Source organism: Megascapheus bottae, chromosome 23, assembly GCF_031878675.1.
Source record: "Megascapheus bottae isolate mThoBot1 chromosome 23, mThoBot2.hap1, whole genome shotgun sequence".
In the NCBI taxonomy this organism is placed as follows: Eukaryota; Metazoa; Chordata; class Mammalia; order Rodentia; family Geomyidae; genus Megascapheus; species Megascapheus bottae.
This window is the reverse complement of record NC_143531.1, coordinates 13,588,650-13,599,174: the sequence shown is the minus strand read 5'-3', so window position 1 is coordinate 13,599,174 and position 10,525 is coordinate 13,588,650. Positions and strand designations below refer to the sequence as shown.

The 10,525-nt window shown below is 38.3% G+C and overlaps 1 protein-coding gene across 2 annotated transcripts in view; it reads right to left on the bottom strand.

Moving 5' to 3' along the window:
• Positions 1 to 209: 209 nt before the first annotated feature.
• Positions 210 to 10,525, bottom strand: part of Slc39a8 (solute carrier family 39 member 8) — a 47,222-nt gene continuing 36,906 nt past the window's right edge. For both annotated transcript variants that reach the window (XM_090356748.1, XM_090356749.1), the window contains 3 exons: positions 3,036 to 3,243; positions 2,698 to 2,882; positions 210 to 529 (listed from right to left, as the gene is read on the bottom strand). In XM_090356748.1, coding sequence (XP_090212874.1) covers positions 380 to 529; positions 2,698 to 2,882; positions 3,036 to 3,243 — 543 coding nt within the window. In that variant the 3' untranslated portion in view covers positions 210 to 379. The remainder of the gene's footprint in view (positions 530 to 2,697; positions 2,883 to 3,035; positions 3,244 to 10,525) is intronic.

The window sequence follows — 10,525 nt, the reverse complement described above, 5'->3', positions numbered from 1 at the left end:
AAACTTCCACTCTACTACTAAAGCTTTATGTGACCTATACATGACACATCTTGTATTTTTCTCTGGGTCTAGATGTTTGCATGACTATAGAATGCATGGGCCTTGCTTCATGATGACTTTAATGTATGTATAAGACACTGGGAAAAAAAAAACAAAAACAAGATTTTTACAGAAGACCCATATACCAAGTATTTCAGACTGGAACCAAAAACCTTTTGAAACAATTCAAACAACAAATAATGGTCTGAAAGCAGTAATTAGATTATCTTGAAAACAAATGTATCTTTTAACAAGACGGGGTAGGCTGAAAAATTTCTTTGGAGATGTTTTCTTTTAATTTCTGAAATGCCTTCATGAACAAGACATCTTCGATTTCACATCACTCCAGGTCTATTTCTCCCGCATACAAGGTAATGAGCAGAATGGCTGTGAAGCCAGTTAACATTCCAGCATTCTGAATCATGAAGAAGGTGAAATCCTTTTTCCTCCCAGTTACCTTTTCTCTCAGCATATCATTCATCTCTGGAAACTAGAAGATCAATTGTTAGATTACTGTTGCCATCTTGTGGTCAAGCATAAAATGGTCACCTATAGATTTCTACAGGAGAACTTAGCATTGACTTAGCTGCTTTGATGTTTTAATAGATCTTGTGTGGTAGGGGTAACTAACACTTCAACCATCAATAAGAGTAAAAGAACTGAAATGGTGTTCTTCAAAGTGAATCAGTTGAGATTCTTCTCATTTTATTCTCTCTCTCTCTCTCTCTCTCTCTCTCTCTCTCTCTCTCTCTCTCTCACACACACACACACACACACACACACACACACACACACAAACACACACACATTCTCTCTTCCCCCTACACCATTTTTTCAACATCCAAATGCACTGGGCCTTTCTACACACTTCATGACGTTTCCCCTACACTCCACTCCAATTTTCCAGCAGATAAAACTCCACAGGTTTCCCATAAATTATCCTAATTTATATTAGGTGTCCCTTTGATCACCACCTCTATTCACCACATTTTCAAACAATTTGTAATTTTTGGAGCATATGCTTGGCTTCTATTTGGTCGGTTTCTGGTTTGCCTCACTCTAGAATGAATATAGAGCCTGGGCCTATATTTCTTCTCTCCAGGCTCCCAAGGGCTTGACCATTTCCAGGCTTGGCACAATATATATATATATATATATATATATATATATATATATATATTAGCTTATTGCACAACTTTCAAAAATAACCATGTATTTATTTCCTCTTTTCTTCAATGTGTTTCCTGCTGCTTGTTCTGCCTTCACAAAGTCCTTAAATAAATGACACATTGTTCTAGGGTTGAAGAAGACAAAGCCAGTACAGTGAGAGTAATTAATACCCTAGGTGGTTTTACTTAAAATGCAGCCCTTCTCAGCAGATAACATGGAGACGCTGCTATGTAAGGATAGAGGGAAATGTCAGCTTTTCGAAACCCATTCCAATATTACTTTCTGTACATGCTCCGGGGTGTTTTTTCCATATATAAAATGCTCAAAATCTACAGTCAATGTAGATTCTTAAGAAATCTTGACCTGTCAAGTCCTTGACTTAAGAAAATTCAATTGGATATAATAGATGAAAGCTGTGTGCCAATACTTTAAAAAGCAAATCCACTGTATGGACACACAGCATCATGTATTAGTATCTCTTCTTTAAAATGAATATCTCTGGCAGAGTCTGCTCTTAGATCAGGGTAAGGACAAATGACCACCCACAGACAAGATAGTGTAATGTTCATTCTGTGGAGAAAACTACAAATGCAGCAGTGGACTAAAAAGATAAAATCTTTGTTCTTTAAAGGGTCTACAAAGAACCAAGAACCCAGGCAGCTATAATTTGGAGATAAGAATTCATATAAAGGAGATTAAGTTCTTAAATTATATATGTAATTCATGTATGTTACATGAATCCATAGATGCGTTATATGAATTACACATGTAATTACATATGTGTATTCATTTGTATAAGTCATATAAATGTAACTTCACACAACGTAACTTATAGGACTAAAACTTTCATGTGAATATAATAAGTATGTAATTCATATTAAATTCTTGTTTCTGTAATTATATGTGTAATTCAACTCCAGATATAATAAAACGATCCCTTGTTTTTCATACACTCAATTTTCATTTTCTAGATGTCTAGCTGTGACTTACTTTGAAATGTACAGGACATATCTTAAGCACACATGTATACTCGCACACAGTTATAAATAAAGACATTGACATAAATATAGATCTAAATACAGACTGACCCAAAGAAATATTGCCAAATTCTATTTTCCCAATCTCTATGTACTAACTTCTTATTTGTCCTAAAAGTCACTGCTCTGACCTTTGAAATAACTAAATGCTATTTATCTTACCAGTTCACTCCTCTCCAGGTTCTTACATCCTCACAAAACAGGGGGAAAGATTATACAGGGCATAGAGTTTTGTGTCCCACAAGAGAAAAAGAGACTGAAATAAATATGCCACTGGTATTCTTAAGATCGAAGATAAAAGGATCAGCAAAACTCACCTCAGATGCCCATGTGTGCAAGCTAACCTACTGACATGGGGATGTTACAAAAGACTTGGTGCACAGTGGACAATACATTCCTTTGTCGATTTTGATTTTAATTTTTTAAAAAATAAAAAGATTCAATTTCTTACCATATCTGCCAGAGAAATGTAGAGGAACATGCCTCCAGCGAGTGCAAATATAATGTTTGGAGCGAAATTGTTGCCCACCAAAATGCCAAATGCCAGCCCAACATAGCAGGAACAGGCAGAAAGGAAGTTGAATAGCAGGGCCTGTCGAGTGCTCATGCCTGCATTGAGCAAGATCACAAAGTCCCCTAGAAAAAAGCAAAAGGGAAAAAGAAAGCAAATGACTTTTTTTCCTCTCTGTCTTGGACTGAGATAGAAGATAATCATCCATCCATGGTTCCTTCCATTCAGTGCATGAGCAGTGCATGCTGAAAACAAGATGAAGGGACAAGGTGTCTCACCTAGCTCGTGCGGAAACTCCTCACACAGGATTGCTATAGAAGTACTGAGGCCCTGGAGAAGAGATAAGGTGCAGGAGGCTCCGATTGCCAGGCCATCAATGAAGTTGTGGAGGGCATCACTGAGAGTTATCATCCAGGCAATTGTCCCAATTTCTGACAACTTAGGCCCCTTCAAGCAGGTGCATGAACTTGACTCCTTTTTTCCATCCTGTCAAACAGCAGAAAATAAAGCACCAGGATATGCAACTCTTTTTTTTTTCTGGAAGTCTAAGAAATACAGAGAAAGAAGTAGGAGATGGGCCGTGTCTTGAGAGACAGACAAATGGTTCTACCTGGAAATCTCTAGAGTTGATGGGAAACTTCCACGGTAGGTAACAGAGAAAAGGGAAACTTAGAAGAGATGGCACAGATCAAGATGCATTGTATACATACACAAGTTTGTTAAATGGCAAAACAAATTCAATACATATCCAAAAAAACATTAAGGAAATTAGGGAAGCAGTGGGCTGGGAGGGATATGTAAAAGTGACATTGTCTAAACTAGTTTCCTGAGTGCCAACTCCTTTCTACAATGCAAAGATAATAAATATATTCGAAAAATAAAACTTATGGCATGAGAAAGCAAATGAATTAACTGATACACCTCAGAGAAGAAATCAGTCCTTTAGACTAGTCTGAACGAATCTAATAATTCGATTTGTATCTTTACTTTAAAATAAAGGTATGCAAAGACTAAATAAATTCTTCTAGTAGTTACAATTTCAATGTGAAATTCATAATTAAAGCCTGGTGAGATCAGGGAACATTTGGTTCCAAGCCCTCCAATGTCACTGTGTCGGCATGAGCAAACTATCTCAGCCAGTTTCTGCACCTGTGAAGTGAAATGAACATACTGTCGTATTTATTCCTTGTTCAACAACTTAATTAGATCTCCACTCAGTTTCAGTAAATATGCCCATGTTAAAACTCTAACAATGTACCCAAAATTTTAATTACTGGCAACAAATTTTATTAAGCTTGATTGAAGAAGGTTTGCCTTTATGCTAACACTTATTGCCATTTTGAAGCAATATTAAAAAGAAAGTCCTATGACAGTTTGAAGGACGTTCAAGTTCCATGAAATTGACAAGCTAACTATGATGTCTCTCATCTCCTTTGCTGTCCCTTGGTTATCTCATATTGTTATAGTATCTCATTTTGTTATCTGATATATTGAATTTATTTGTATTTGGATATTTGAAATTTGATAGGGAAGGGGGTAAAACCAAGACGGGTGGGGGGTGTGGGGGGGGGAGGAAAATGGGTACCAAGACATGTGAAAGGGTATCAATGTATGTGAATTAATGCACCCTCTATCTGGCAAATATCATGTAACCCTTTTACTAATCACAATAAAAAAGAAAGAAAGAAAGAAAGAAAGAAAGAAAGAAAGAAAGAAAGAAAGAAAGAAAGAAAGAAAGAACTTATATTCCTACTACAGAGACAAGTTTTGATGAAACTTGCATAATATAATAATTTGTGTGGTACCTTGGAAAGGTTAAGTAGAAAAATATAATAAACACATGTGAAAAATATTCAAAATCAATGTAATCACTTTCAAAACTTTTTACTGTAGGTGCATACCATGTGTACCTTATGATTGTTCGAGAATGTGTTCTTATTAATATATATATATATATATATTTACCACTGATAGAATGTAGAACAAAGTGAAAATGATTCTAGGATTGTAAATTAGCTAACACCTGCCCAATACAAATCTGCTAATGAAATAAAGTGATAAGTTTCAGACTTAAAAAAAAAAGAAATTGACAAGCTATACAAAGTCAAATGATAAGTGCCAACTAAATCATTTTTTCAGAAGTTGTGGGCAAAGATGATACAATGCAAATTTATTGTTTAAGCAGGGCAGCAGCTTTCATTTAATTGGAGAACATTATATTTCTAATTTTTCTCCCTCATCCCCATTTAAGCATCTAATCAACATATTGGTTGAACAACTGTAATTTTATAAAATTTTGTATCACCATAGTCAATTGTGGAAAAAACCAAAGTGGTCAACAATGAATGGAAAAAGAAATACGGTGTGCATATACCATATAATATTACTCAGCCATAAAGAAAAGCAAATAATGTCATTTTGAGGAAATGAATTGAACTGGAGCTCATGTTACTGAGAAAGATAGGCCACGTAGGGGCTGGGAATGTGGCTTAGTGGCAGAGTGCTTACCTAGCATGCATGATACCCTGGGTTCAATTCCTCAGTACAACACAAAGAAAATAATAATAAAATTTTGTGTACATGCATACAATGATAGATAGATAAGCCATATATCACATTCTTTCTTATTTTATCATCACATGACATAGATTTGAAGAAGGAGCTTTCTGAGGAAGGAATCAATGGGGAAAAAAGAAAAAAATAAAGGTAATGGGGCATGAAAAGGATAAAAACATAATGCATATATGTATACATACATATCACCACAATGAAATCCATGAAACATAGTTTGAGTAAGGGAGAAGAAACAGAATGGGACTTTAAACAAGGGTGTAAAAATTTTCAAAATCAGTGTACCCATGCATGGTGTCACCACAATGAAAACCTTCATATTATTAGTCAATACAAAGATCAGAAAAAAATACATTTGCCAGCCTTTAAAAAAATGAAATAAAATAAAACTACGGTGCTGAACTTTTTACCATAGCAAAGATATGGAACCAACCCAGATGCTTCTCAGTTGATGAGTGGATCAACAAGATGTGGTATTTGTACACAATGGAATTCTATGCTGCTGTCAGAAAGAACAACATCGCCCCATTTGTGAGGAAATAGAAAGACTTAGAAAAAATCGTATTAAGTGAAGTAAGCCAGACTCAAAGAAACATAGGCTCAATGGTTTCCCTCATTTGTCATAATCAGTAGAAACCTTGGGCTCTCCTAGCAGAGATTTGCAATAGAACAAAACCTAGATACACAGGGCCATACAGTATGACACTAAATGAAAGGACCTCCAGGATATAGAAACAAAAGCCATATAACGAGTAATTGTTGTCCTTAATGTACTATGTTATCCCTCATCTCTTCTGCTGTCCCTTGCTTATCTCATATTGTTACAGTATTTCTTCTGGTTATCTGATATATTGAATATATGTGTATTAGGTTATTTGAAGTCAGATAAGGAAGGAAGGAAAACCAGATGGGGGCAGGGGTGTGGGGAGGGAAATGGGGACCAAGACAGGAGAAAGGGTATCAATGTGTGTGAAGTAATGCACCTTCTATCTGGTGAATATCATGTAACCTTCCATTAATTACAATAAAAATATATGAAAAAAAAAAAGAATCAAAAAAAGAAAAACACTACGGTACCGACTGCTATGGGGAAGACAGTGAAGGGGAGGCAGTTCCGGCCTCCAGGAACACAGCACCCCTGAAGAAACACGGGCAGACTGTGGGGTGAGTTTCTGGGATGATGTGTCCTTAGCCAGTGGAGAAGGGGCTTCCTCGAGAGTGCTCCTCTAAGAGGTCTGACATTGCCCCCACACTGCGTCAAAACATTCTGGGGACCAACACTGTCAGAAGTGGCTGTAGATCTTGTAATCATTTTTTCCATTTGCTCCATTGCTGGGAGACCTGCGTCTTTCGTGGGACTTCTTTGATCGTTATAAAAAGCTAAGATCATTTGGCGCAAATGAGTTCTTGCACCACCATGGCAGGGTTTAGGCACATTCACAGCCATGTTTGCAACCACTGTCGTGTGTCTATCACAGCTGGTACAGCAAAGGCATCCAGAATCTGTTATCCTCTAGACACTGACATAAACCCTTCCAATAGTTTCTTCCATTCCAGCTATTCAATACCTCAGTACAACTGTTATTATCATTTAGAACAGAAGAAATTAAAACACAAAAAGGTTGCTCAATTACCCAATGCCATAAAGGAAAAGGGTAACTTTTTTTTGTATTGCTGCTGCAAAATAATGGGATGAGGGATTCTTCTGTGTAATAGAGAAGTGAGAGCAACTCACGCACACAACTCCTGTCCCTTGCCACAGAATCTTCTCAGGAATAGAAGCAAATCCCACCTGCCTTGGGCATTACAGCTATATCTTGAGTGTACAGCCTAGTAAACAATTACCACCCAGGACGTGTCTAGAGAATGGCAGAAGATGGTAACATTCGTGGAGATACTATTTAGTCAATCAGTGCTCTGTAAGGGGTTCTTTCCTATGTCACCCCAGCCCAGGAGAACTCAACACTGTCAAAATGCAAACAGAGGAAAACTGCCTATATGCATGCAAGACAAATGATATGTTTTTTATCACGTATGGTCCTTGAACATATTCAACAAACCCCTACTGACCAAATTTGTCAAAGAAAAATAAAAAGGAAGAAAAATTAGACTTCCAGAGAGGAGGGAGGGGAGAGGAAGAGAGAAGGGGGGAAGGAGGAAGGGTGGGAGGAGGAGGGAGAGAGGGAGAGAGAGAAAGAGAGCTTTTGAAATGTGTTGGGGTACAGAGAGGTGTTAAATAGAAAAGAGGGAAATTATAGTAAAGCTACAGGAACTTGGACACCAGCACACTCCAACTTTAGATGTATGAAGGTATCGAGAGATTAATTAGCCAGAAAGTAAACTTATTGTGTCAAGCATAAAATCTAAGTTAATAAGTTCACACAAGTCAGAGGTTTGATGGTGTGAGGGAAGGAATGTGAGTGGTGGGAAGTAATCCTGGGTTTCACACTCACAGCTCTTCGCAGTTTACAAAGCACTTTCAGTCATTAGCTTCCTCATCCTTCCTTGAACCTTCTAACATCCTCAAGAGTAAAAGAGGACATACGCCACTATCTTAACTTTAAAGATACAGAATTTTAAAGATATAGAAAAGGCACTCTAAGAATATAAACACCGTTAAAGACATATGGGAAGTGTTGGGTTTATGTTAGGCCATTATTCACTGAGCACTTATTTTATAGCACTTATTTTTTTAGTGGGTAGAAATGGCTAAGTGAGGACAGAGACAGAAATAAAGAAAATGAATTGTACAACTTGTGGGTGGTATTGAGAGGGAAACACTGGGAGAGAGCAAAGGAAGGGGTGACATGTCCAAAAAGAAATGTACTTTCTACTTGACTTATGTAACTGTAACTCCCGTGTACATCAACTTTGAAATAACAATAATAGAAAAAGAAAGAAAGAAGGGAGGGAGTGGGAGGGAGGAAGGGAAAGAAAGGAGGGAGGGAAGAAGGGAGAAAATGACAGAGGGAGAGAGGGAGGGAGGCAGGAAGGGAGAAAGGAAGGAAAGAAGGAAGGAAGGAAGGAAGGAAGGAAGGAAGGAAGGAAGGAAGGAAGGAAGGAAGGAAGGAAGGAAGATAATCCCCTTCCTATTTCAGGCCTAGGTCCTATTTCCCCTCTCTACTCTTTGCTTCTCTCTGTTCTCTGTCCTGTGGTTCTCCTAGCTTTCTGGCCTCCATTGGACATTGGCTCTTGGGGAGACTTGGAACAGTTTGAGAGCTCAGAGGATTTATTCCTCAGTGCCCCTTTGTGGGTTCACCTAAGCCTATGATCTTAAAGTAAAGATCATAGCTCCTCTCAGCAAAATTCTATTCAGGCTCTTGTAAGTGTTTCCTCTCCTCCATCTTTGTATTTGAGGGGAGTAACAACTTTGCCACTACTGTTCTCTCTTTATACCCCATAAGCAAGCCTTCCTCAAATTACACTAGCTTAAATGTGTCATATATTTCCCTCTGACACTAACTGATGGGATTGTGCACGCTACAAGTGGGCACAGGAAGCAGCCTCAAAAATTCAGATGACGAAACGGGAGTAGGAAAAGTTGTATGGTGGAACCCACCCCATGTCCCATTCGTGTCCCATCCGTGTCCCATCCATGTCCCGCCCTGTGCCCTTGCCTGTCTTTTGTGCATTTAACATTGAATTCGAATTATGCCAGGCACTGCAATATACCTCACCAAGTATAATACAAAGGACTGATTGTCTGGCCTTATCCAAAAAAAAAAAAAAGCAATGGGGGAATGCAGGGAGATTAGAAACATGAGTCACTTAGGGCAAGAAGCATGGAGAAAGTGATAAGTGGCAAAGAATGACAGATGAGGAGAAGGATGAGAGCCAGTAGGAGCTGTGCCACTGTGACAGAACCCACAATCAGACCATTTTGAGCTGATTTGGTCCCTGCTGCAGTCACTTCACAGTCACCTTGGGCTCCAGGAAGAAGGAAGTTTATTGATAAAGCATCTTGTGACAGAAACAAGCAGTACCATCTTCTGATCATCTTAAGACAACAGCCCAAAGCTCAGGAGAGGACACACCAGCCGATCTGCACCTGTCCCATGCTGAAGCAATGACAACTTCTCCACATCTCCTCCAAGGCCAAAGACGGAACTGAAGAGCAACCACGCCATACATGGAACGTGAGTGAGGCTGTTTGATTATCTACCCATTTATTTCTAATCCTCCGCGCTGAATTCTCCCTCTTCAACCTGCGACCAACGTTTCTAACCTCAAAGGTAATTGACTACATACTGTCTTCCTACAGCTGCAGTACAATAAATCTGTTTCCTCCACCCTCCAAGTCTCTTTGTTTACCCTAGGGAGCAAATAGACCTAGCATGGGATTTCTGGACTTTGGGCCTGAGAGTCTACAACCTGGATTCCATCTTAGCAACAACATAGTCCTGACAGCATTGTCATTCACTATATCCATGACAGTTCTTTATTTTCTGTTCTTCAGGACAACCTAGTGCAGTCATTCTCCCCATTTTACAGATGAGGCAAGTAAATCATAGGGATGTCAAGGGCTGAAACAGGATCCACTCCCCTATGCCAAATGAGCTAAGCCTCTGACACCTTTTGAAATTGCAGGCTTTTATTTTCTGTGTGGCCCACTCCTGTTCACCAAGTAACTACCTGTGTAGGGCACTCAGTGGTATTTGTTGAATGAATAAAGATATAATCAGAGCAAAGGTACATTTTCTATCTTGACAAACTCACAAATCATTGTCTTGTGAAAATCTATTTATATCCTTCCAAAGAGCAAACATACAAAACATGGAAATTTGCCTGCAACTTACCCACAGAACAGAAAGAACATGCATTAAAACACGCATTACCCACTTCCATATTACTTCCATTTTGATTTGTCAATAGAATAAAAGACTCAGAAGCATAGAAGTGTGTTAGCTATATGCTATCTTTAGCCCTTCAAGTTGAAAATCCATATTAAGATCTCATTTCAAAAGAGTAAAATTTCAACAAATATATATTCTGAATAAGTAAGATAAGCATTGTTTTGCTGAAATGAATGAATAAGTGGAATGAATAAGTGGGCAAAAGGCCATAGCATTTTTGATGCCTAGAGAGGAGACACATAAAACCAAGAATAGTCACAACCACTACAATTAATTGATAAAAGCTTATTGTTTGCAAAGTCATCTCCTAAACCCCTGAGAGGTGATTATCCTGACTACAGAAG